General features: G+C 40.9%; 3 protein-coding genes across 5 annotated transcripts in view; 2 read left to right on the top strand and 1 right to left on the bottom strand.

Annotated features, from left to right (window-relative positions):
- tbc1d32 (TBC1 domain family, member 32) overlaps window positions 1-19068 on the bottom strand; it is a 40087-nt gene extending 21019 nt beyond the window's left edge. The window contains exons 1-24 of the mRNA XM_088404067.1: window positions 19021-19068; window positions 18251-18404; window positions 17965-18129; window positions 17325-17481; window positions 17122-17193; window positions 16717-16842; window positions 16527-16605; window positions 16328-16431; window positions 15812-15873; window positions 15608-15740; window positions 15453-15512; window positions 14487-14574; window positions 14159-14293; window positions 13024-13113; window positions 11329-11471; window positions 11045-11172; window positions 10215-10416; window positions 9599-9678; window positions 8848-8986; window positions 7758-7845; window positions 6931-7049; window positions 6597-6716; window positions 5894-5982; window positions 1549-1671 (exon numbers count right to left, since the gene is read on the bottom strand). Coding sequence (XP_088260193.1) covers window positions 1549-1671; window positions 5894-5982; window positions 6597-6716; window positions 6931-7049; window positions 7758-7845; window positions 8848-8986; window positions 9599-9678; window positions 10215-10416; window positions 11045-11172; window positions 11329-11471; window positions 13024-13113; window positions 14159-14293; window positions 14487-14574; window positions 15453-15512; window positions 15608-15740; window positions 15812-15873; window positions 16328-16431; window positions 16527-16605; window positions 16717-16842; window positions 17122-17193; window positions 17325-17481; window positions 17965-18129; window positions 18251-18404; window positions 19021-19027 — 2663 coding nt within the window. The 5' untranslated portion in view covers window positions 19028-19068. The remainder of the gene's footprint in view (window positions 1-1548; window positions 1672-5893; window positions 5983-6596; window positions 6717-6930; window positions 7050-7757; window positions 7846-8847; window positions 8987-9598; window positions 9679-10214; window positions 10417-11044; window positions 11173-11328; window positions 11472-13023; window positions 13114-14158; window positions 14294-14486; window positions 14575-15452; window positions 15513-15607; window positions 15741-15811; window positions 15874-16327; window positions 16432-16526; window positions 16606-16716; window positions 16843-17121; window positions 17194-17324; window positions 17482-17964; window positions 18130-18250; window positions 18405-19020) is intronic.
- A 307-nt stretch (window positions 19069-19375) lies between these two features.
- hsdl1 (hydroxysteroid dehydrogenase like 1) lies at window positions 19376-21848 on the top strand. 2 transcript variants are annotated; one of them, XM_088403395.1, is made up of 6 exons: window positions 19394-19471; window positions 19769-19824; window positions 20017-20462; window positions 20774-20857; window positions 21473-21610; window positions 21700-21848. In XM_088403395.1, exons 2-6 carry the CDS (start codon window positions 19770-19772, stop codon window positions 21763-21765), a joined length of 789 nt encoding a protein of 262 aa, XP_088259521.1. In that variant the 5' UTR covers window positions 19394-19471; window position 19769; the 3' UTR covers window positions 21766-21848. The 2 variants fall into 2 exon arrangements, with proteins under 2 accessions (XP_088259520.1, XP_088259521.1); XM_088403394.1 differs by having other exon boundaries at window positions 19376-19824.
- Window positions 21849-22668: 820 nt separating this feature from the next.
- gja11 (gap junction protein, alpha 11) lies at window positions 22669-26770 on the top strand. Of its 2 annotated transcripts, none has more exons than XM_088403397.1 (5): window positions 22669-22804; window positions 23735-23883; window positions 24208-24393; window positions 24661-24762; window positions 25197-26770. In XM_088403397.1, the coding sequence occupies exons 2-5, from the start codon at window positions 23755-23757 to the stop codon at window positions 25680-25682; spliced, it is 903 nt and encodes a 300-aa protein (XP_088259523.1). In that variant the 5' UTR covers window positions 22669-22804; window positions 23735-23754; the 3' UTR covers window positions 25683-26770. The 2 variants fall into 2 exon arrangements, with proteins under 2 accessions (XP_088259523.1, XP_088259524.1); XM_088403398.1 differs by lacking the exon at window positions 22669-22804 and adding an exon at window positions 23277-23421.
- Window positions 26771-27003: the final 233 nt, after the last annotated feature.

The following is a 27003-nucleotide window of genomic DNA, read 5'->3' on the forward strand; positions in this document are numbered from 1 at the left end:
GCGCCTGTGAAAAGTCCAATTACAGACTTTGCACAGAGAATGAAAACCATAAATGAGAGCCACTGTTGTACATTATCACGGCTCGAAGGAAGCTCAATGTTAACGCCTCTCATCGGATCTGTGAATTTTCGAATATGACTGCCTTTAAGGACGGAATGCTAACTGCTTCAGTTCCAATCTCTGAAGCAATTTGGGCATGAAAATTGGCAATAAGGAGGAGACGAGGCGTTCTTTGCAAAGGTCTGCTCGCACTGGCCGTGAGTGATTACGCAGAGTAGCTGAAAGAACTACATGCATTCAATGAAATGTGCCTCACGGGATGTATTTGTGGGGGCCACAATTAGCTTCACTGGGAGTGAACAGGAGAAAAATATGAATACGATGGTTGGTGAAGATAATGATGATGATAGAGGAAGAGGAAGGCGGATAAATGAACAAGCTGTCATGTCACCTGATGCACTGACATGAGTCGGCGTTTTGAGGCCATTTACATTTTACACGCGCCAGCTAAGGCAGTCGTCATTAGCCTGACAGATGGTCTAGGAACCTTTCAACTTCCTGTCCGCTTTATTTCATCTTAGCTGTGACTAGAAAGGCAAACATTCTCCCGCCTGTCCGTTGGCATGTTTAAAAAGAGGCTCTGTCACATATCGTTGAACTTAGAGGAGGAAGAAAACCTTCAAAACGTTGAAAACACAGTGCTGATTAGGGCAGTCACTATTATAAAGGTTTGACTGACTTATTTCATTCCTTTGTTGACATTCCCTTTAACGCAGGAGTATAGTGTCTTGTGGATGCATAAAGCAACCCCAGCCACTACCGCAGCTTCTATTCTATGCGCCTTATATTGCAGTGCACCCTATATACAGAATGAAAACAGTTCAAAATAGGCCATTTATTGAAGGTGCGCTTTATAATCTGTATTTTACAGTTTGTTATAATATTGTTTCATTAATTGCTTGTCTTTAGAAAAAAAAACACACACAAAAGGCCTTGAAAAAAATTGCAACAGTGAGGGGAAAAAGAACAAATGATTTTTCTAACATGGTTGATCCCAATAAATGAAATCCCTCCCAACAAGGTGATGTTTCCAGGTGTTCTTGCATGTCTACGACCACCTGTTGTGACTCAGCTAGTGCCTTGTGTAACATGTAGACCTTCAGCACCGCATTAGCAAAGCCCCCTCGAAGCGAGTGGGCAAAAAAAAAAAAAAAACTTGCGCACATCACAACGTCAAACTCGGCAGCCTCCAAATGTTTCACAAAGCCTCCAGCGGGCGAGCGGCGAGCCCGCTGAGCTTGTGGCATTTGCGCGCCGAGTGCTCCAGCGGTTAGCCGCAACCCTCCCGTGACTTTAACCTTTTACTCCGACGCATAAGTGGACTCCGTTCAACTGACGCGGGCACACAACTTCAACCACGCTGCACATGCTAAAGCGGATGCACAAAGTATCCTAAAAAAAAAAACCCTCCAAAATGACGACTATTACGTTCGTTAGATCATTTGAGCGACTGACTGAGCAAATCATCCATGGTTGGTCAGTTCCTACCCGTCGCCGCCGTCCAGGTCGGCCATGTTGTCCCTCTGGCTTTGCAACAGCATGGTGCATATGTTGTACTGTGTCTCGAGCAGCAGGAAGGAGTCCAGACTGGAGCACAGCACGCTGAGCAGTCTACAACATGCAATTATAGGATTTCAGCCTATTTTCAGACTGACTCACAAATAAATAACATTACAGGGGAAAGTCAATCCCCAAATTTTCTGTACGATATGTTGCACGCGGGGTAGCACGGCAGCGGAATTGGTTAAAACGTCCATCTCACAGAGCAGAGGTTGAAGATTCAATTCCCGCCTTTCTGTGTTGAGTTTGCATGTTCTCCCCATGCCTGTGTGGGTTTTCTCCGGCTAATTTAGTTTCCTGTTCCATCCCCAAAGTGTAAATTGCCCTTGGATGTGTTTGTGAGCATAAATAGTTGTTCGTCTGTGTGTCTCCTGCAATTGGACACCAGCTCAGAAAGCTGGGATAGGCTCCAGTTTAGGGATAAATGGGGATCATTATTTCTGAAGTAAAATCTATCTGTTTTGATTTTTTAGGGAGGAAGCCATTTTGCCATGTGCTATCAACTGAGAATGACATCCCAGTTGCTCAGGGCTCAGGTTGATGACCAATCAGGGGTAGGCATGCAAATGTCACATGACCAGACTCAGAAAACAGGTGAGAAATGATTGGGTGTTACCTGAGCCCTGAACTGTGATGTCACTTTTACTTGACAGCAAATGGCAAAATGTTCACTAAACAGGTGGCTTTCACTGCTTAATTTATAATTCAAAAACACTTTAATCTGAATGCAGTGTAGGAATTCTATTATTTTTTCTTCACTTATCATAAAACTACCACTTTTTCCCCCCAGAGTCTGGAAGAGATGAATGGCGTTTCCATTCATTATAAATAGGAAAGATGACTTGAAATGCGAATGTTTTAAGTGACAAGTGTTCGAAAAATTCAACTTGTATCTCAAGGTACCACTGTACTATGGCATCCAGGAAAAATGTAAAAAAAAAACATGAAATAAAATGCTGGCACAGAGCCATAGAAGAGTAAAGCAGTCGCACAAATTCACTCAAACTGCGCTTAAGTGTCAGGCTGGGTACCATTCGCGCCGACAATCCCTGTCTGTTTCCGGCCAGTCATGAATGTCTACGAGAAGCGGATTAGTGAAGCCAATTTTCCCCGGCAGCTTCACTCGGCGGCTTTGTATAAAAAGAAGAAGGAAAAAAAAAAGTGGGGGAATCCCCGCGAGAAGCCTTCATGGTTCATTTTCAAATGCTGGTAATGATGCCCGGCTTAAGCATTCTGCTGAGACTCTGCACAGGCTTGCTTGGGCTTTGTAATTTACAAAACTCAATTGCAAAAATACACCGAATCCTATGAAAAGTCCAAGGTGCAAAAGTCCTTCACCTGACCCAACCAGTGGGACATTATATGACCCCTCTTCCACTGATTATGAATAGCTTGTGTCCCATATTTTAGGCACTATAAGGCGGAACTTAGAATCCCATGCACATTATACAGCGCATAAACTTATGACTGACTTATCTGATCTTGTTGACATTCCCTTCAGTGCAGCTCCATCTGGTGGATACATAATGCAACCACTGCCGGTACTGTAGCTTCTATTCTATGCCCCTTATAATGTGGTGTGCCTGATAGTTGATTTTTTTTTTAAAACAAGCCATTTATTAATGGTGCACCATATGATCCGGTGCGCCTTCTATTATGGAAAAAAACCCCACTACCTAACGGTGTCCTGTGAGCATACAGGATGCTTTGCCGAAGTGCAGGCCATACATGTGAGTGACAAGCACTCTCAGTCCTTCCGACAGCGGCCAAGTGAGAGGCTGCCAGCTTGTCAGGCTCGCCGACCTCTCCCGCCCGTTTGAAAGCAATGCTTCCAGACGCCAAGCTGTTAGCGCTTTGTCTGATAAGCTTTCTTCGCTGTGTTCCTTTCACTCCTAAGTCTGCTGGACGTCCTGCAATGGCTCAGTGCAGAGTTTTCTTTTCTTTTTTTAGCTAACACTCAAACCTTTCAAATTATTTGCTGTGATGGGCAAAAAAAAAAAAAAAAAACATTGTGATTTGGCTAGATTTCTGGGAGTAGAATGTGGATGAAATTGTCACAATACAGGACAGGGGTTTGATGAGCCTATCTGTTATTCCATCTAGTAATCACCCCCCCACCCCTTTTTTTTCATAATCCATATTTATGTGAGTTGTTTTTTTTTTTAATACTCCACTCAGGTTTAATGTGAAGTTGAAGTGAGTAAATATAAATACTCATAAGTATTTTCTATAGATATGAATTTTGGAAAGACAAAATTTGCCTATGCTAACTCGTTAGCAATCACACTTAGCATTAGCATGCTAACGATTCCCATTTGAGGTGAACAAACACCAAATACCATTTCATTTTTACTACATACATAACGTTACCTATAATAGGAAGTCCATAACTTCCTGTTCATTCAAAACTGAGCCACTATAAATTGTTAGCAGTCACCGGTTATAATCTCAGATATTACGGCATGCTTTTTGGGATGTTCTTTCGGGAAGCTTCATGTGCTAGTATTGTCTTGATCAAAGCCTGCTATCTAGAAAATCAGTAAGTGTTTTCATTCCCACAAATAGCATCAGCCATTCGGCCACTAGGTGGTGCGCAAAAATAAGCAATGGAGCCAAATGTCAAGGAGGTCTTTGCTTTTTGTATTTTTTTTTTTTTTAATTGTTCCGTTGTTTTGTAACTAGTAAAAAATAAAAAAAACAAAACAAAAATCGGTTAATGAACAATAATCTCGGAAAAGAGATTTTTGAAATACATGCTAATATAGCATTTTAATTGATAGGATAACCACCATTTTTGACAAGCCTTCTGACTTGTCACGGAATTTTCATTTACCGTACGAATTGCGACTAGTCGAAAGAGCCAGTTTGAGAAATCTGTCATTTAGTTTTGCCTCGCCTCAACTGAATACAAAACTAAATCGCAAACTTTGAGGCCAACTCTTTGGCCAAGATTGCCATAGATCCTTTTGAAATTGTGAATTAGGATGAAGACCGTGTGCTCAATGTGATTTTTTTTTTGAGGCTGTGCACAGGGGATCATCTTTAAATTGTATTCAAGTGTCCTGTCTGGTGTCCTAAGACAACTCGAGTTCCACTGGAGCGCATCATATTTAGGACAAATTTGACATTACTTTTACTCCTGCTTTTAAATGACGTTGCTCATCTTCCTTAAGCATATATTCAGTTCAAACGCACGGTATATAAAAAAAACGAAAAAACAAAATTTACGTTCTGTGCCGGCGCGCACGCACACCTGCTGCGTATTAATCCATCACCGGCGGGGAGGGCGCAGCGATCGATGCAGGCCCGGACGAGTGCCGGTTGCCATGGCAGCAACCGGAGAAGACATTTGGGATCTTCATCTCCGTCGAGAGGCTCACTTTTATGGGATGTTTCGACACAACAGCGGCATATTAAGAAGACGGCGGCCAAACTAGAGATTTTTTTTTTGTGGCTCAAAAGTCAAACGGAGGAACGTGTTCTCAGCAAATTCGGTGAGGCTTTGGGAAAAGGTGAAATGTTAACTATTCACTCTGCATTCCAGATGGATGGGCACAATAAAAGCAAAACAGTGGATTTATTTTATGGCCCCTTTGAAATAGAATTTACCAAATGACATGTAGCTTCATGGCTCAATTTATGGTATGTTTTATATTTCCATGAGATTGTAAAAGATTTAAATTGTCAACACTTTGAGTGCCATTGACGTGAAATGACGTCAAGCAGGAACCCTACCAAGGTGCGCCAATGACATCAATTGGGTTTTTTTGTTTTGTTTTGTTCGTGTTTTTTTTTTTTTTTTTAATGGGAACGGGTAGAGAAACGCTTCAGGCAGCAATGATTTGGCCGTTAAGCTGGGGAAAATGAAAAAAAATAAACATAAATAAACAAACAAATAAACAAGGGTCGCAGGCTTGCTGGTGCCTAATCCAGCTGTTTGAAAATCCACTTGGGCATGGGGAGAGCATGCAAACCACACAGGAAGGCCAGAAACGAACCAGGCATCTCAAAACTGTAAGGCGGACGTGCTAACCACTCTTCCACCGCGCTGCCCTACCAACTTCATATACTTAATAAAAAAAATAAAAAAAATGAAGAGCCATGTTAGTATTACATAATACTGCCAAAGGAAATGGATGCTATGCTTCCTCACTTCAAGGTTCCCTGAATGCAGCACAGCATCAATTAACATTGTTCTTGTTTTTTGCGCAACTGAAGCGCTGCTGCAGTGGTTATTGTCGTTGTGGCGGTGGTGTTCGTGCGTGGCTCTCACCTCAGGCCCAACGTGTGCGACTGCTCGTAATGGAAGAGTGAGCGGACCTTAGCGGCGGAATTCACAGCAATCAGCCTGTCAATCAAGTCCTGGGGAGCACAGCGGGAGGCCGTGGAACATCACACATTTACTATGGTGGTGGAAACGCTGCATTACAGCCTGGGTATGTGTGTGTGTGTGTATATTATATATATATATATATATATATATATATATATATATATATATATATATATATATATATATATATATATATATATATATATATATATATATATATATATATATTTGCGACTGAGAAAACCAAGGAGTATGTCACAATTCCAATTGTTGTGAAAAGTGCAAACATGACCTCAAACGGCTAAATGAGGAACTGCAGGCACGGAGGGCAAGGAGAGGGTTACGTTAAAATACATTGAACATAGAAGGTAATTAAAAAATATATATAAAAGTTAAATACATCTAAACAAATGTACAGCAAGGGCATTATTACTCCTGTAAAGCGTTTGCACCTACGGGAAAGCGAGTGAGCCACAAGATGGCGCCAAAAATGCTTCTGTCCAGATAAAATGCCTCAAATCACTAAAACACAGCACATAGGTGCAGAAATTCCAAAAGGTGGCGACACAGCAACACTTTCCTTGCTTTACTATGCATGTGTGCATGTGTGTGTGAGTGTGTATAAGCGTGTTGGACCACTCACAGGCACTGAGCTTGGCACTTCCCTCAGTGTGTATTCACTCTTGTTGGCCAAAGCTTGCCCGGGCAGCAGCTGCCATACGGACTGAGGGGACGACAGCAAGTTGACCAGCGACAGGAAGGACTGCAAATGCACACAAGTGGCCATACACACGCGCACACACACGCACAACACTAACATGCTTCAATTATTTTTGCATTTACTGTATTTCATTAAAGTGCAGTACATTCTAATGTTGAAGCTTAATGTAACACACCATTTGGAAAAAATGGGTCGAATTTTCTCAATAGTATTACTTGATGAGCTTCTTGAGAGCTATAATTGAAGTTGTTAGTACCTTGAGGCAACTTCGGTCTATGGGCTCCATGGGCGTGGGTTTGGGTCGGACCGCCCTGGGATCATCGCTGCCGCACTCCAGCGCTGACCACAGCTCCAGAACCAGGGCCCGCACAAAACCTGGCACACAAGAGCACAAAGCGTGACGCTTGATGAAACCATATCAGATCTGTGTCATGCAAATGAGTCTGCACAGTTGGACAGTTGCCTTCCATTACCATGATGACCAGGGGAAAAATTAGATTTTGAGTGTTTGTGTGTGTGAGTAAGCATGTCTTTTTGCTATATTTACAAACTGTGCTTTTATTTTTACATTAACGCCACCTACAGAACTTTTTTTTAACACGTCCTCTCCTCCTCCCCTACAAAAAGCCGTTCCTAAATGGGGGGGTGACCCCTGGAAAGGGCTTTGTTTTTTACATGTAAAGTTTATTTCCAATAAAATAAGGATTAGCATTATTTTTATTGTATTTCAGGCACTTTGATACACTTTTTTTCGGTTTTCAACTAACCTGTAACCTGTATAAACGCAGTTGGAAAAAAAAAAACAAAAAAAAAAACAAAAACAAAGGATTGTCATCATTTTCTGTATTTCAGGCACTTTGATGCGCTTGGTTATTTTTTTCAGTTTTCAACTAACCTGTAACCTGTAAAAAAATAGTAAGCAGAGTGCATTTAAATTGCTTTTTTTCTTTCGTTAATGTAAAAAAGGATAGAATTACACAATGTTTTTCTTTCCAAAACCTGAAATGTGTCCCCAGAGAAGTGTAGCAGGGGGCGTAAACTATGTTGTGTAAATGAAACAAAGCTGAAGCCGCGTGGTCATACCTGAGCGCTGCAAAGCCGTCGCGCCTGCCGCCGTGGCCGCCACCTGCGTTACCATGACGCTGTAGCCAAACTTCCCACAAGGACTCTCCTAACCAAAAAAATTAGGCAAATGACATGTATTTGAAAATATACTTGAGAGAAAAATTGTCGGTGGAGCGTTTTGAAATCCAATTACACGCCGGATTTCAAGTGTGGGTGTTGGCCCTTCGTTAGTTCAAAATAATCACGCTCCTTAATTAAAGTGCAAAGCAAACAAGGCAGGCAATTACAAGCGTGAGTAAACAATGGCGCTAAATTAAGTGCGAGCGGTTGGTGGGTGGGTTTGGGGTGAGCCATGCGCGAAAGGTGCGCATCGGAATTAGCATAGCCGGCGACGCGTGGCGGGAATGCTAAAGAGGACGCGACCGATAAAAAAACTTAACATTCAATGTTGATTCCAACAAGTGTGAATCCAGAAACCTTAACTGACCATACCGATTCACACATGGACGTGGTAACTAGAACTGGAATTACAACTGTTGATTTAAAAAAAAGTGCATCTTCTTGTCAGACAGTTAACTGGCTTTTTTTTAACTGTTTTTTTTTTTTTAACATCAGGTTCGTAACGCTTTTGTCTAACAAGTGTTTGGGTTTCTAAACTAATTATTCAAAAGTTTTCCATAATTAACCATGATTAGCACATTTTCGCCAAAAGCGTTTCCGCCAAAATATGTAACAGGCATTTACTTGCGTAAATTCTTGGAATTAATGCAAAATCATCAAATAAAGTGCGTACATTTTCCATAATTAATCGCAACTAGTTGCTTTTTTCAACAGCAAAACTTTTTAAACTACGTGAACATCCATCTTGGTCTTTCTTTATGCCAGTGACTCCCTTCACAAGTTTGGTTACAATTTTAACAGTTTTACTGCCACAGGAAGTAAATACATCAAAGCTATTTTTAATCGTAATTTAGTATTTTTTTAAAGCTTTATAAAATTCCAAAGTTAACTCTTGAACTTTGACAGCCCGAGTTTCTTCAATTAGTTTGTACGTGTGTCTACAATTTCGGAAATGTTTTTTTTTAGATCCCCAATATTGAATATTTACCTGCAGTTTTTTGTTAAAGCGTGAAAACATGTGTGAGACACACTCCTGCATGACGCCAGTCTGCTGAAGGAGCAGCACACCCTTGGGGGTGGCTGCAAAGTTCAGCAGGCTGTCCAGCAATGTCTCTTCCCAGATTACCCTGAGAAGTAGATAGAGATATTGAGGGAGGGAAAAAAAAATACAAGATTGAGATAGTAAGTTAATAAGTGTAATAAAATGCCATGCTTGTCAAGCAGTTGCACAGTGCACTTATTATACTGTCAAGGGGAAGTCAGCACAGATATATAAGGTGATTTTAATGCCATCCAGCAGAAATAAATCATCAAAAAGATCGCCTTTAAATGTCAATGTCAGCACACCGGTCATAATATTACATCTAGCGAATGCTATTTAAATCCCGTATTAAAAAGCAAACTCTGCAATATAAGAGACAATAAAACTAAGAAAAACGCTGTCAAGGAAGTTTAAAATGTTATTATTATACGTAATTAAAAAAAATGAAAACCATGAAAGTGTATTATTTATATAACATGTATGAATAAAGCAGTATTTTTATGAAGGCAGCTCGGGCGAGATGAGGCGGAAAGCCTTTATGCTGTGTGTAAACACAGTAACCATATACCATAGTAATATCATTTCAGTCAAGATGTTTTACATGACATTTTTGTTTGGTGCTATGCTGTGAGATTCTCTCACATAAAATATAATTGAAGTTTGAGAAAAAGGGGTACATATTATGTAACTTTCTTACATTTGTTGCAATGTCTGCGTAGTCGTTGCAGGATTATTTCCAGGTACTGGAGTCAGAATCTTCTCAGACAAGGAAATACTCTGAAAATAAAACAAAAAATATTGGAGATTGCCCTCTGGTGGCTCGCAAAAAAAACAAACAACTGCAGATAAGCCGCACTGGACTGAAAATTTCAGGGTTCAAAGAGTGAAAAAAAAGAAGCAGTTTATATTATAAATAATGAACTTTTCAACCTTCATAAAATATTATCATAGCTCTTTTGATGAAATCGACTGAAATGGTACTTTTGCCATGGTATGAGGGGGTCAGTATTGTTTTAACTAACCCAAACAACTTCAAGGAGGGTGGCAGGAACACCGCCAAATAAAAAAAACTACAAACATGGTGACTGCCACGCGACATACGTCACATTACCCTTTTGTTACAAATATGGCTGTCGATTCAAACGTCTACGTGCGATTACTGCTGTCATGGAAAAAGCTGCAAACAACACAATACACTCACACACACCAAAAAAATTCGGAGGAGACCTAAAAAGAAAAAAGTTATCTACATCCCAATATAGCAATTTCCTATTTTTCTAATTGCTAATTCTTGATTCAGTACTGACTCGGACCTTTCTCCAGGCGGCGGCGGCAGCCTCGTGCAGGCCGTATGTTCGCAGGACCTGCAGGCCCTCGCAGGTGTTGTGCATCTGCCTGCACGCAAAGACGAAGGCCCCGCACAGCGCACGAAGCGAGTCGCCTCGGCCCTCGCTCCACAGCTCCCGTTCCAGCAGCCGCAGAGTGAAGCCGAACAGCACGTGAGCGGCCGCGCTCCTGCCAGCGGGAACGCCGCATTATCTCAGAGTCAATTTGCTGTTTTATTAATGACGTTCCGCCGCATCACACGGCTACTCGTGTAGGATTCATGACGCCGGCAAGACGGATGAAAATCACTCCAAGCTTTGTCACGTTTGGATGAGCGGGACAATCGGTTTGTTAGTCCACTAGCGAAAAGCTCACAAATACATAACGCAGGAAGATGTATTGAATTATGGATCAGTTGAATGGCTCTGATGAAGATTTTCTTTTTCCACGTCATTCCAAAATGTTTTCATATTATTATTACATTATTAGTGAGAATCTTTTTTTTTTTTTTAGCTTGAAAATGTCACTGATCTTTAGTCACTTTGTGGTTACCAAAGAACTAATGTATGCACCATAAGACACTTTAAGTACCATATCAAATTATAGGTCTTAACGAGAGGTTTGCACATCACTACTCATATTGTGGAAATGCTTATTTTCATATTGGGATATTGAAAAAATTTCCCAGCTAAATGAAACAAAAATCTTTCACCGATGACCTCATCATACTAAGGTGTTTTGACAATGTCATTTGGGAAGCTCTCGTCAAGACCTTTGAATTGATGCGTACTATAATTTCGCTATATCGATGACTTACCTTTCGCCATGGCCTACAATCAGGTTCTGGTCATACAAGAAGAGAGCTAACCCTTTGTCTGTGTTGACCATTCGAGCCAGAACGTCCGCCACCAGAGGCAGCGTGACTGCAGCACACTTTAATTTACTCTGCAAAAGTAAACACAGCAAACTAATAACCACTCAATGCAATTTCTATAGAGGTGATTACATTTTAAAGAGACGTGGAACGTAAACTAGGAGAATGATTCTGAATTTATACAAAAAAAGGAAAAAATTGATGCATGTGCACCCTCTGTTAGTCACCTGGCCTCCATTGAGCGCCTGGATGACCGGGGCCATCAGAGCCTGAACGACAGGCCTCTGGTACAGACACTGGTCGGCACACTCGGTCCGCTCACACATGGTGCACAGCGTCGCCATCACCAGGCTGCTTGGGCACAGTGCGTCTGTCAAAACGTAGCCACTTGGAATCAGGTGGGGAAAAGTGCACGTTGCAGATAGACAGATATTGATTATTCGTAGTCAAGGAGGCCGCAAAATCCACCTGCTCAATCGACGGCCATTTTGCCACACTGTTAACAGAAAATGACATCGCGGTTGCTCAGGGCTCGGCTCATAACCAATCTGTTTTGATTGCAAGCAAAATTACCAGGGTAATATGTAAATACCTACTTTGAGGAAACTGTATTAAACGGATCTATCATCAGCCAATCAAATAAAAATCAAAACGCTATTCCTCAAAACGGCAAATATCAGCGCCTCCTCCTAGACTTGAATATTTAAGTATCTCCTCACAAAGGAATTGCATTTACACAACTTAAAAAATGGTAGAAAAGTACATTTATTTCAGTATTAACATGGCGTTTTCATGACTTTTTTTGTTTGTGGAATATAAACAAAATCCAGCTGTTATCATCACAAGGTAAACTGTGATTGGCCATTGGCTGCAAGTGACTGTGTTGTCATTTTCAGTCGACGGCACGTTGCAAAATGGCTGCCCTCTGGGATGGATAAAATGGATTTTGCTTGTTTGTTTTGTTCAGTGTAGATATTTATGAAGGCGTTTCTGGCAAGCACGTTTGCTTATTCTGTCATGACAATGCCGTTTTGTCCACGTTGACCAGAAACAGAAATCGTCAGGATTATACCGTAAACACATCTGAGAAAAGCCTAGCGGGAGACAATATGATACAAGACAAGGTTACCAGATAAAAGATAGCGCTGAAGAATGTTGGGAAGGATCTCAACGTTCCCTCACTTGCTTGATTGCTCACACATTCTAACTTTTGACATTGTTATCTGAAGGAGCGTGTGTGTTCCAGTAAGGCTATACTGTACTTAAGAGAACCGATTTGAGTTTTCCACCAACGTAGTGGGGACATTACGGAGGAAGCGAGGACATTTAGGAAGTTCCGACTTCTTTTTGAGGGTCAAGACTTGATTTTAAGAGTACAGTATTGGTATGAATTGGGTTAGGGTTGAGGTTAGGCTAAAGGTTAAGATTCTGATAGTTAAGGTCTTGTGTCAATGGATGTCCTCACAAGTGCACTTGTACAAATGTGAGTGTGTTTTCCTGTATACTTGTGAGAACCGATTTGAGTTTTCCACCAACATGGTGAAGGCATTTTGGAAAAGTGAGAATATTTAAGCTGGTCCTCACTTCTTCAGACCTCTTTTTGAGGGTCAAGACTTGCTTTTGGAGTTCATATTGAGTTAGGGTGGAGGTTAGGCTTAAGGTTAGGTAGGGGCTAGGGAAATGCATTACGTCAACAGATGTCCTCACAAGTATAGAAACGTTTGTTTGTTCCTGTGTGGAAGTTCGGACCTCTTGGCGGGGTCAAGAATTGTTTTAGAGTAGTTATGAACTGCGTTGGGTTTGAGGTTGGGGTTGGGCAATCATTTCTGATGGTTAAGGTTAGGAATTCGGAACTGCGTAACATCAATAAATGTCCTCACGCGTGTAGCCGTACCAACGCGCGCACGTGCGTGTGCACCCACCTGTGTGCGGGCCATCATTGCAAAAGGGCTGAGGGTGTAGGTACATGATGTTTATGAGAATGACTACCAGCTCTGTCAGACTGACTGCATCTGTAAGGAGCGAATGACAACAATTCACATTTACAGCATGATTAATTCCCTTGCACTTTGTCTGAAGGAGTAAAGCCAAGTCAGCCGTGACATAACCATGAGTCCATTCAGCACGCACGTTTTTACAGCTCTGATGAACCCAGAGGATTGGGGTGATGATGCAATTTTAAAATGGGCTTACGCGCCAGTTGGCATCAAATATTGCACATCGCAACATGTTCACTATTTGTAATCTGTAATTGCAGTTATTATCGGTTGAGTCTGTGGTGCAAACCCAATGTCAATAAACCTCCCTGTGTGGAATCAATAAAAGAAATCATCAATCTCAGGTCACCGCCTCGATACGGCAATACAATCTTAACAACCTCAATAAAGAGAGTGCAGACAATGAGTAGTCTTTTCAGAGGACCTGCAATCGTGTTATGTTTATTGCTGATTATGCAGATTAGATGATTGTATGGTTATGAACATTTGGGTGGAAAACATTCCATTGTGAGATTATAGCCTGTAAAGGTCACAAAGTCATGAAAGTTGTGAAGGACAAAATGTAACATTTAAATTTAGAGATCAAATCGTTATTTTGATTAATCTGTTGAGAAATTGCTGAATTGTTGAAAAAAAAATGTTTTATTTCTTAGACTCAAATACAGGAATTACTTCAAATTGAGAGTGCAGAAAATGTATGAACATAAATAAACACTGTGATTCAGTTACTTGTAAGGTCTAACGCATGAGAAAATTGGCAAAATTGATGTTTATTGTTTTGCAAAGTAAAAGATGATGTTTATGAATATTTTCTTTTAATTCAGTATGATTTCATGAGTGCAGAGACCTGTGAAATTGTGTAGATTTGGATAATCTCAAGTTAAATTACAACGCAAAACGATAAAATCCATGCTCAAAAACATTATGGATTAATTTGATACTATTACCCTTTAAAATGTTTCATAGTTCACTGTTATCACTTTTCACATCATGATGTTACTTACCATAAATTGGACATTTGTCGGGATATGTCCCGAGAATTTAATCACGAATGGTTTACCTTGTCGTCCAGCCACTTTGATGGGGAACAGCTTCCTGCCATTAGCGTAGAGGAGAATCTTGCCCAATACACACAAGGAATGGACCACGACAGCGTACCGCAGCTCCTTAGCACTATAAATGCTCACTTCCGAGGCTGAAATGCAATCAAAACATGCCTTGATAAATTAGAGAATCAACTTGAGACAAAACAGATATAAAACGATTTACTTTACAGGTGATTTAAAAAAATGAATGTTCTTTTTCCTGAGCAGGAAAAATCCCTTTTGTTAAACCATTTTAGAATTCCCGCAATGATTGATGGAACCAATAACTTTTTCCCCATTCACCTAAGTGCTGCTGCTCCTCAGAGAGGAGAGGAGTGGAACGCTGGCAGCATTCCAGGTAAAGGATGCAATGTTGCACGGCAACCTCCGTCTGAAAGTACAGTATATTAGTCCAGGAAATGACAATGGCTAACTGCTGAATGTATAAAGCGCACCAACTATGTGGTGGGATTATGTTGGCATTTTACTGACAGTTAATTTAGAGGCCGTAAAGGGAAGGATTGAGCAATAATCCTCTTTAACGGGCTGACAGCGAGCGAGAGGATTAACCAATCACTTCTTGAATGGCAAAGTCTCTCCGAGGAACCTCCAAAGTATAACGTGATCTGTTCCGTGACGCCCGCCGACTTGTTCAACTTTCACAACAATATGACTGGAAGCAATGTATCACAGATCCACCACACAATTGTATAACACAAATAAAACAGAGTAGAGATAGACTGGTATGTTTTTTTGTTTGTTTTTTTTAAGATACAAAACAGTTATCAATTGAACCCATATCTCCAATAACTTCTATGCGTCCATATCAGTGTAAACATGGCATTATTTTTAGTATTGTGGAATATGAATAAAGCGGTAAAATCGTTTTTGTCCCGTATCAGGTGGCGGCCATTTTGCTAGCTGTTGTCGACTAAAAATGACATCACAGATGCTTGGGTAACCTATCTTCAGTTTGATCATGTGATGATTGCGAGCCGAACGGTGATGCGTTTTTATCTGAACCTGAGCAACTGCAACGTCATTTTCGGTCGACAGGAAGTGACAAAACGGACGCCCCTCTGAGATGGATAAAAACAGGAGGAATTTGTGGAATTGAGATTCAACAAACGAATATTAGGACAAGTCGCATTGAAGTTCCATTTCAAAAAATTTTGATGCTGGTATTCGTCAAAATGCCAATATTTGACCTATACCTAAAATACAGCAAAACTACTGAAGAAATGTTATTAGGGAGTAATTTCCACTCACCAGACTTTTCCATTTGCTCTGGAGGAGCCGGAGAACCACCGTCCTGCTGTAGGAGCCATGCTGAGGAACAACACAAAAGATATACAAATGAAAAAAAAGAAGCAAAAAAAAACAACAACATACATAACATGCACGTGTTGAACTGCAGCACGCACCATCCATTTTGTAAACCAGGTGGCTTGAACATCCAGCAGGGCCAGCAGATGAATGGGCTCCAAGATTTTCTCCATTGAGTCGCCATGGAGGGACAAGAGAGAGAAGGTGCTCTCGATGATTTCTTCCATGTACCTTAAAAAGAGCGAGAGGAATGTCAGACATCAGGGAAATATAAAATGAGCGGGCGGGCGGGCGTTACCAACTTTTCTGGGTGGCGGATCCAGAAGGCGGGGGCCTCCTTTTGAAAGTCATTCAACAGACGCATCTGAGTGCGCGTGAAGATGAGCATTGATTTGCAAAACATTAGCAGTTTCAGGTTTGCTTTCAAATCTCCATTAAATCACTAAATAAATAAATGTAAATAAGTAAATGTGACATTTGTCCATTAAGAAAAAAAAAAATCAACAATTCTATTTGTATTGAATAAAAAAGGCAAAATTAGATGAGGGAATTTTTTTGTTTTGCTAGCAAATGATATTTGAAGATGATTAGAAACCTACTACTTTTTAAACGTATCTTTAAATGTATTTAAAGTCTCCTTTTGAGTTGTTTAAATGGATCCAATGTACCAACGTATCCAATGTACATTTTTTTGTGATTTCGATGAATAAATATAACATGTAACCCATTTAACACAAAAAAGGCAAAATTAGCTGAGAGAAGTTTCTGATTTACCTGCGAATGCTATTTGACCACGATATTGTTTGCGGTGAACATACCTGTTTGAGGAGGGAGCTGATCTCGGGTCTGTTGATGTCCAAGCCGGGCGCATCGCTCGGAAAGCTCAACTTGAGGGAGAAAAAACTGGACTCCATGCTTTTAGCTGAGCAGAAGAGAATTTATTATTGTGAGAACTCTGCCAAGGCCCAACAAGAGAATTGGGGCATCCTCGAAAATAGCGAAAAAAAAAAGCCTTACCAAGACTAGTGTAAATCTCCCGAGTGACATTCAGTGGCAAAGAAGAGAAGCTCTTGGCGAAAAACCGAAGAACGTAATCCTGCAGCAACAACATGCCATGCAAGAACATGACAATGGATTTCAATCGTTTGGCAAAACTGCAGTTTGAACCAATTTTTCCATTTAAATTGCGGCGTGAAGGGCGGCGTACGCTAAGCTCGACATCGGGCTCGGCCAGAGCGGCGCACAGGTTCTGGTGGAGGCGGTCCCAGCCCTCGCAGCTTAGCGCGTCGGATGGCGGCGCGCGACAGAGCGCCTGCAGGGCCTCCCTACGCACCTACACACACAAATGACATCAACATATATTTTCCTAGTTTATTTCTTGTGAAGTTCCCAAACTGAGCCCTGATTGGTTGTTAGCTGAGCCTTGAGTACATGTGATGTCATTTTCAGTCAATCAGGTGGAAAAATGTTTTCTTAAAGACATTAATTGTACTTGATAGAATTTAGTCTTTCATTTATCGTAAGAATAACTTTTGACTGCTTTACTGCTTACTGCTAAAAGGCTAAATAAGTATTTTTTTTGTATTGTTGTGTGCATTGGGTGCAACTTCACCTCTTTAGGTTGACTTGGATCCAGTTTCTCAGTCAAAGCCTGCAACTGCTCTTGACGAATGAAGGCGTAACACTGGGGACGAGGACAGATAAAATAAAAAAATATATATATATAAATGAATACAATTAAAAAAAAAGAAGAAAGAAAGAAAAAAAATCCAAAATGCTGGGGGAATAAACATTTAGTGATGGGTCTTAAAATACCTGATTGAAGGAGTCGCCGCTGTCAGAGCAGTCATCGCCATAGCGACCATGTTGCATCTCTTCCTCCTTCCTCAGCTGGTCCTCGTCAAATCTGCTGACCAAACCCTCCACCGCCGCAGTCATTGCAGTTTTCAAGCTCTGCGAGACCTCCTGGTACCTGACCACGATACGGCTTGTCAATGTTTTCCTTAGACCAGCAACTACGGCCCGGGGGCCATATACGGTAAGATTTTTAATCCGGCCCACCGAACTTGAAATTCTCAATAGGGAGGAGAGGGATAATGTGAATATCCTGAATGATAGCGAAACTATCAGTGTTTTAAAACAGTAGTTGTTAGCAATTAAAAAAAAAACAAAAAAAAAACTATTTTGTTTATTGAATTCTCAGTTATTGGAAGAGTCATTTCAATAAATAGATAAATACTTGAATAACACTGCTGTATTGCTTTTGTTAGTTCAAATTAAAGTACATGTTTGCTAGATATCCCACTGTTTTTTATGATGTGGATATTCAAAACACTACATTCATTTGCTCCTGGATTGGGCATTTTTGACAAATTTTAGAAAGCTTTGCGGCCCTTGAGTCAAAAGGTTTGCCACCCCTGCCTTGGACGGATCCGAAAGTTCGAGTTGGACTCACTGTGCCGACGCTAGGCTGCGGTCGCTCGCCGTGTGGATGATGACATCGTGACCCGAGCCCACGTCGTGTTGCTCGTCCTCGTACGATGACTTCCTGATTTCCTCGTCCACCACGCACCCCAGGGTGGTCTCCACACGCTGCCGAAGGTACTTGACAAACTCATAGCTTGGAAATATAACAGATAAAACAATTGGTTAATTAGTTGTTTTAAAATTAGTATCCACAAAATTTGAAATTGAGTATTGCCGTGTGAAATAAAACAAAAGTCCGGCAGTTCTGAGCTCACTTGTGGAAGTTCTTGTCGGTTTCCTCCAGGTGAAGAAGGATCTCCTCTGCGTTTTGAGGGGAGGGAGCGCTGCAGAGTTGCTCGTCGACGCTTCTCAGAAACTGCTTGAGCAAAGCCGCCAGCTGGTGGTCATCTTCTCCAGACATCTCAAGACCTTAAAGAGAATCAACTATGATATGTTGAGTGTCACTTTAAAGTGAACCTCACAACTTCTCCTTTTCTTTGCAGCACCAAAAGATGGATGCACTTGTCCACTCTTTGTCCTCAGTAGTAAATATTTCAGTGCATTAGGCCAATCAAGAGGTCACACCAGTCAGATGACTGACGTGCAATTAGTTTTTTTTTTTCCAACTCCACTGTATATTTCTCGACTTGTGCATGTTAGTATTGTGGAAAAACGATGTATAGTACTAGTTGCCCTCTGCTCGATTCTAGTAGCCTTCTACTAGTAAAGCATTAGTTGTTAACTAGTAGAAATAAACAATTGACAAGTAGTGCAAGTATGACTGTTTTTGTAGATTGCACTTACCCTACTAGTATGCCAGCTATTTAAATATTTTTGAAATGTATTGGAGGTCAACGTACGAGTACCTTTTTTTGGCCTCAATTAAGGTTACTAATAATACCAGGAAGGAACGAGCAGTGTTAACGATTTTTTACTTGTTAATCTTATCACTAGTTTAACAAATTCTAAGCGTCGCAGAAAACCAAACGACCGCGTGCCACCGAAATTAAATAAAACATAAAAAGATGGTCGTATCTGAACGCACCTAGCATGACTTTTACGTCTTCTCTCGTAACGTTACCAGCTGGCAGCCATCAGCGTCTCTATGGAAACATCCGCCAAACTACGATGGGATAGCATAGCACAACATCTTGATGCGTTCAAATGAAAAAAGGTTATGGGAAATAGGCACAATACGTATGATACATGCATTTTTATTGAAAAATAATATCATAAATTGACAAACTACCATTACCAAAAGACGATATACGTATTATTTTGCCATGAAAAAGTAGTAATGTCGAGATAAACATTTTTGCAGAATGACAATTTGTGATGAACGTGTCATCTCAGTACACCTTGAATGCATCAATTCAACTTCCGATCACATGACTCATTGTTTTGCTCCGTTTTCCGGGTTCCATTCAAAACAAATCCCAAATGGATTAATCGGCTGTCAAACTTCCTTTCAGACTCGTTTCGCATCAATATACTAAGTATGAATAATTAATTGGCATACCCGCGCTCCCATTTCACATTTTATCGGGCAAACACAACGATCTGTTGAAATCCTAACTCGTGAGGCGGGGTTCGTTAAGAATTACTTTTCGGGGGAAGCATCATTTTAGCATGGCGGCTGTGGACAGCTTCCATTTATTGTACAGGGAAATTTCCCGGTCGTGCGGCGGTTACATGGAAGCGCTCGCCGTGGTGGGCGCTTTGTACACGGCCAGCAAGGTTGTCATTCTGCTCAGAGACTGTTGTGTACTAGTCAGGGTGCATTTCCTACCCAGGATGATCCCCTACAGGAAGCTGAGGCAAAAATATGGAGACTGGGCTCTTGTGTATGGTAAGAAATAGCAAAATTACTGAAAAAAAATATTCACAATATGCACATTTAATATTAAATGGCAGGTTGCATTTATGTTTATGGGTGTTGTAAAGAAACCAGCATAACAAATGAGTAGCTGATGAAACCAAAAGTAGTTAAACATGGAAAATGTAAGGCATTATTGTCACCTACTGTCTTGTCTTCTGTCAGGTGCATCAGAGCCTGTGGCGCAGGCCTACGCCGAGGAGCTGGCCCAGAACGGCCTCAGCATCATCTTCATCACACACAGCCACCCCAGCATCGCCGACTTTGCCACAAATCTCTCCCAGGTTTACGGCGTGGAAACCATCACGATCCCCGGCAAGCTAGGCAGGGACGAGACGTCCGGGAACGTCGTCACGGAGGTTCTGAGGGGCAAAGATGTGGGTTTCCTGGTCAACTGCGTGGACGAGACGTGCGTGCCATCCCAGGAACTGGTAGAAATGTCTGAGCAGAGGCTGATAGAGGTGACGGCCAATAATGTGGCGGGCGCCACCCTGATGACCCGCTTGGTGCTGCCGGGCATGCTGGAACGTGGCAGAGGGGCAGTAGTCAACATTTCGTCCGGTGCCTGCTGCAGGCCCACGCCCGGAAGAGTGCTGCTCACCGCTGCCTCTGTGAGAACAAACATATGAAATATATTTGGCCACAATCAGACAATATTTATGCAGAAAATTACATTTTTTGAACACAGAAGTTGCTATTTATTGGCAAAAAAATTATAGCTTTCGGCTCAAAAGTCTAACAATTCTTTACTAAACTGGAATTATTTTTATATAATTACTATGACTTTTTATTGTATATATATATATATATATATATATATATATATATATATATATATATATATATATATATATATATATATATATATATATATATATATATTTTTTTTTTTTTTATTTTTAATATTATATTTGTGTCTCAGGGCTACTTGGATCATTTCTCAAGAGCTCTCCACTTTGAGTATGGTGCAAGAGGGATCTTTTTTCAAAGTCTCATTCCATTTCAGGTATGTAATTTACGTCAAGATGGCAAAAATGATTATAATTTTATAAATTATTATATAAAGTCAAATGTAGAAGAACCACTCAGATTGTTTTGATCCAACATGTTTGTGGTGGGGGTAATTGAGCAAGTTCATTTATTTTTTTGCATGTTTTTCAAATAAATCATACTTAAATTTCTTTAAATTCTTAAATTAAGTTCTTAGTTAATACAGTGTAGATCTATTGTAAGTGATGAAATAAAAAATGAGTAAAATTGAATTAAATGAATCTTAATTCAATAAATTATTTAATAAAAATATTTTGAAACGTATTTCATTGAATAATTTACTCTTATAACTACATTTAATATTAGTTTAAACACGAGAAAAATGATTTCATATTTGAACTAAGCCATTTTACATTTATTTTTCTATTACTCATTTACTATATCATAAAAAAAAGATTAATCGAGTTAGCTTACACAATTTAAAATGGCACAATAAACAGTAGACACTGTAGTAAATTGATTTTACTTTACTATTGTTTTAGTTTAAATGTTTACTTAAATTTTTTTTTTTTTTTAATCATTTTGGATTTTTTTGAAAGTATTTTGACTAGTCTTCCCCTTTAATGTGCAGCTGGCCTCCAGTCAGCAGCGCGCGGCATCATCCACAGAAGGCTGGTTGGCGCCCACGCCACAAGTCTATGCTCGCCACGCTATCTCCACCCTTGGCGTGTCCAACCGGACCACCGGCTATTGGCCGCACACGCTTCTGGTAGGCACGCAATATATAAACTCGCTCACACGCATATTTACTGTTTTTGTGTTCTGGACCTTGATGAAGTGTGTTTGTTTTCTCTCCAGTTTGGAATGATGAGGTGCATCCCTGAGTGTATTTGGGTTTTGGGCTCGCGGGTCTTCATCAGTTAAAAGCGAATCGTCATCAACTATAGCATCATTTTAGTATTATATTACTGTATAATATTGTTCATCCTCTAGACATTGACGATACAAACACATGAGGTGATAAAGTTGTGTTATGAACACTCATATCCTGTCCTTCGTGGCCCTTGAGCACAAACATTTGCCCTGCCTGCTGTACTATGTCACACTGTTTTCCCGTTTAAAATTTGCCTTTTTGGCTCTTGGTGAGATTACCAGTGAATCATTTGCACTAGCTGGCTTTGTACGCGGTGACCGTGCCTTCAACTGGAGCTTGTCCGCCCCTCGGTGTTTGTGCTAGCTTACCGTCGAAAACAAATGGAATAAAGTATTTCCAAAGAAAAAAAAAAAATCTTCATTATGACTTTTGCTTCTATCATGAAATATTCCTTGGCGCCGTTGAGAAAACGCTGCTGATTTGAAGACTAAATTGCCTTAAGATAGCTTAATGCTAACTCATAATGGGAAAAGCCATAGACAAAAAGATAGCAAACATTTCACCCTTTTTTCTTGGATTAAAAATGTGTATTTCACAGGGGATACATAATCTTCAAAAAGGTTGAGAAACACTGTTATAAGGAATGGCTATTTGAGCACAACCGGTGGAGCAGCACATGTAGACAGAATAATACTTACAGTATTGTGCTATTTTTCTCATTAAAATAAAAGCTGAGCATTTTTAACAGAATGAACTCATGTTCCATTCATTTCAAAAGCAAATGTATAAAATGAAATTCGCAACAACGTCTCAGGAATTGTAAACGTTCAAACAACCGCTACTTTCCAACCGGCATACAACAATCCTCACAGGCATGCTTGATATTACAGTCCGCTTGAATTCGAAGCAGCCCAACTAGGGCGTTGGGGGCCTGCTTCCAGAATCTTCCGGGTCTTTGGAAGGTTTGTTGTGGTGCGTAGGACGGAGCCTTCCTGATAAGTAAGCACCTGAACAAAACGACAAGGCGACGACGCGCTCCGACACATTCTCGCACCGAGCCGCCGGCGTTCCTCATTTTCTTCACTGTTGGTATGTATACCTATTTAGCACTCTGCGTTATAACTTTTATTCGGATAAACAAATTCAAGAGCTAGTTCCAAACAATTTGCCTTACAGGGATTATTCTTTAAAATAGAGATTGTTGTGTGTACGACTGTATCATATTGAGATCAGTTCCAAACATTTTTTACCACTCGTGATGCTAGTTAATCATAACAATAGCTTAGATTTTTAACATGCTTTTCGATGTACTCGGGGATGCTTCGTAAGTGAAAATAATTGTTTTAGCAATAACAATTGTCATTTTGATTTATCGATATTTTTTTTTTAATGAATGACTTTTTCATTCATTTACGTCACCCAAAAATAACATTGACAACTTGCGTCATGACAAAACATGCCTCTTTTTAATATATATATTTTTTATACTTTTGTGTGTGTGTGTGTGTGTGTGTGTGTGTGTGTGTGTGTGTGAGTGTGTGTTTCCATCACTGCTATCATCCAAGGTTAAGTTCTGGCTCACGAACAGATAAAGTGTTTCAAGGGTAGATTTACCACCAGCTGGGACTGCAATCAGACAAGTGTTTCTTTCTGTGACCTTCCAGGACCTGTGCTGCTGTCACTAGCGCAGCAACAAATCGCAACGGGTACCAGCGTAACCCTTCACGTTATCAAAATCCATAAGAAGAAGACCTGGGGGGGGGGGTTAAATTCAGTTTAAATTCAGTAGAAAGTTTGTATTCGAGACATTGCCTCACCAAATCTGGGACCTTGCTAGCTTGTTGACTAGCTAGCTGGATTTTTAGTTATGATAGGTTTTTTTGTTTTGTTTTGTTTTTTAAATTCAGTATTAAATTCAGTATTAATACAGTAAACTGTATTTACTCGCATCTGAAGTATAATTGTTTTATTGTTCGTACATTTGACAATTTGTTGTTGAACCTGCATAACGTCTTTTAGGAAGCGGGACAAGCAACGAAATGGGCGAATGGGATCTTCTGGGCCGCCTGCTGGACAAAGTGCAGTCGCACTCCACCATCATCGGAAAAGTCTGGCTAACAGTTCTCTTCGTCTTCCGCATCCTAGTCCTGAGTACGGGCGCCGACAGGGTCAGCTTTTTTTGAAATATTTTACGATATTTCCACTTTTGAATGGCAGTAAATGAGCCCGACATGGGCTAAATTTGACAACTGCAAGGAGTCCCCCTTGACCGTTTGCAAGCATTTAGAAGGGACAGCAGCGTGGCATATTGAAAGTCGTTCTGTTTTGACAAGCTACGTATGCGATATTTTGGCCTATCACACATCACAAATATCAAAAAGCCGCTCGATTTTTTTCACCATAACTTGGGTCTTACTTAAAAACGGTAAGCTTCAAAAGCTTCAAAAGACTGGCTAACACCTTGTAAATGTAATTTAAAACCTCTAACGCAGGTGTGGGGCGACGAACAGTCGGACTTCGTGTGCAACACGAGGCAGCCGGGCTGCGAGAACGTGTGCTACGACCAAGCCTTCCCCATCTCGCACGTGCGCTTTTGGGCCCTGCAGATCATCGCAGTGGCGGCGCCCAAGCTCATCTACTTGGGATACGTCCTTCACGTCATTCACGTGGAAAAAAAGGTAGGGTAAAATTTCAAAAATGGATTGACAACAGCGCCCCCTTTTAAATGTTGATAATTAAACATACTGTAAATAAAACAGTAAACTAGGCTTTGTGATAGCGGTTAGCATTAGCTAACAGCTTGTGTCTTCTCATACACTTTTCTTTAAAGCTTTCTCAATTTAAATTGTAAATTCATTTTTGACGTCCGTTAGCATAACATTTTTGCCGTAGCATTCGCACAGTAAGGAGGAAAACGTCTGAGCATGCATTCCCCGTATGTGCAGTTAAAAGAGCGTGTGAGAAAGCACGCGGAGCTTAACGACCAGGCCTCGTTGTTCCTTCAGAGGAGTTTCAAGATGCCGAAGTACATCAAGAGCAGCGGAAAGGTACACTGTCGCCTTGAGATACGTGTGACGTAAATTACAAGATTTGGAACATTGAGCAATTTTTTTCGCCGATTTTAATATTGTCAAATATTGTCATATTTGCCCGTCTTTATCATTCTTGCTGTCGCGTTTTTCCCATGTGCCAGTTCTGGTTACCTTTTTGTTTAATTAAAATATGCACTTACTTTCTACCTCTGAGCTTCCTTGCAATTGGTTCCACAATTCCCACAATCACGCCATCTCCAGACATTTAAATGTTGGACAATACTGCACAAGCGTTAAAGTCTCTCGTATCCCGTGAGAACCGCAGCCGTAGAGATTTAAATTGGATTCCCGCTGAATCGACCCAAATAGAATTGAAAATGGACTGTTCTCGAACTGATCGCGGCCCACGTATCAAGGTAACATTTATTCTGTTGCTCTTTCCATCCCAGGTGAGCATCCGCGGACGCCTCCTCCGCGCCTACGTCCTGCACCTGCTGGCCAAGATCGGCACGGAGGTCGTGTTTGTGGTGGGCCAGTACTTCCTGTACGGCTTGACGCTGGAGCCCAACTACGTGTGCTCGCGCTCGCCGTGCCCGCACCGCGTGGACTGCTTCCTGTCTCGGCCCACCGAGAAGACGGCGATTATCTGGTTCATGCTGGGGGCTGCCTTGCTTTCGCTGGCCCTGGGCGTGATCGAGCTGCTCTACCTGTGCGTCAAGGCGGGTAAGGAGTGTGCCGCCCGGCGGCGGGACTATACCGTCACGCCCATCACACCCGTCCCAAGCGTCACTCTGGCGCCGCCGGCCGCTCAGAGGAAGTCGTACATGCCGAGGGATGACGTCGTCGTGCAGAATGGGATCAACGCCGAGTTGGAGATGCAGGGGCGCAAGTTTGGAAAAGGGTTGCTAGGCAACACGAGGGAGGTAAATATCTGAGAGGTGTGTCGGAATGTGTTTACGTCTGTCCCGGTGTTGCCTGATATGTGCCACATCATTTTCAAGACATATTGATGAAAATGAAAAATTGTGGCTGTAAAAGTATTTCACTGCAAATGTTTTGTTTCCAAAAATGCATTATCTGGAAGAAGTGGGGATGTTCCAAAATATTTGCGTTCTCTGTGTGTGATGCTCTTCAGCAAAAGTGTAGGGGAGATTTTGCATTGTGACATTTTTCAGTAATATTGAGGATGATGGAAAAAGTGAGGGTGTCTTAGCGTCTCACTGGAAGAAGTGTGGGGGTTAAAACATCCACATTTCCCACGGATATCGTAACCCTGTCAAAATTGTGGGGTTTGTACTGTAAATTTGGACGTTACCAACCGGCGGAAGTTATATATTGCTCACAGTGGTATATATATTTGGGTGTCCAACCATCCTACTGGGAAAAGTGTGGGTCACCAATGGGTATGAAATTATTTCCAACATTAGTTGCCGACCAGTCACGGTTTTATGTTGCAAATTAACAGTTTTATGTTGCTCACAGAGGGAAAAGTGAATGAAAAGTTTGGGTCTTTGGATGTGAAATCCACAGTCAAAATTGTGATGCTTGTCCAACACATATGTGAAAGTTACCAATCAGTGACAGTTTTAGCTTTATATTGCTAACAGTGTGTGACGTGTGGGTGTACAACCATCTCATTGGAAAAGGTGTTGGTGTTAAAACACCCACATCACCTACAGTATGGGTGGGACACCCCTGTCAAAAGGGTTACACTATAACATTTTCATGTTACCAAATTTGGAGGGTTATTTTGCCAACAGTGGTAAAAGTGTGGGTAACTATAAACCCTTTCACAGAACAAAATGAGGGTGTTGATTCCTTGATAAACGTTTTTTGATTCAATCAAATGCAAATCACTGTAATTATAAACAAAGTTGGTTCAGTTTGATGTTTGGCACGATTGTAATTTGCATGGTTTTTATCAATAAAGTTTCAGATTGAATACAGTTCTATGGGAGATGTTTTGATCACTGTATTTAGCATTTTGTCAACTTAATCAATAAAATAAATGTTCTTCTCTGCATTTTATGTTGATTTTATTAACTAGCTATTAGCTTTAATAGCAACAACATAATTAGCTAATATTTGACTATTTTTACACACTCATAAACATTTCTTTCTAAGCATTGTGCAATATGCAGATTATTTTTTTTAAACCCTTACCCAATGATTAGAATGTTGCTGGTGCAGCTGTGCTCTTACCTGTCAATTATTACTTTGGGTCCCGCCCCCTTTACCGCTGGTCCAAAGTGACAA

The sequence above is a fragment of the Hippichthys cyanospilos genome, chromosome 20, assembly GCF_059441005.1.
Source record: "Hippichthys cyanospilos isolate Australia breed blue-spotted pipefish chromosome 20, RoL_Hcya_1.0, whole genome shotgun sequence".
In the NCBI taxonomy this organism is placed as follows: Eukaryota; Metazoa; Chordata; class Actinopteri; order Syngnathiformes; family Syngnathidae; genus Hippichthys; species Hippichthys cyanospilos.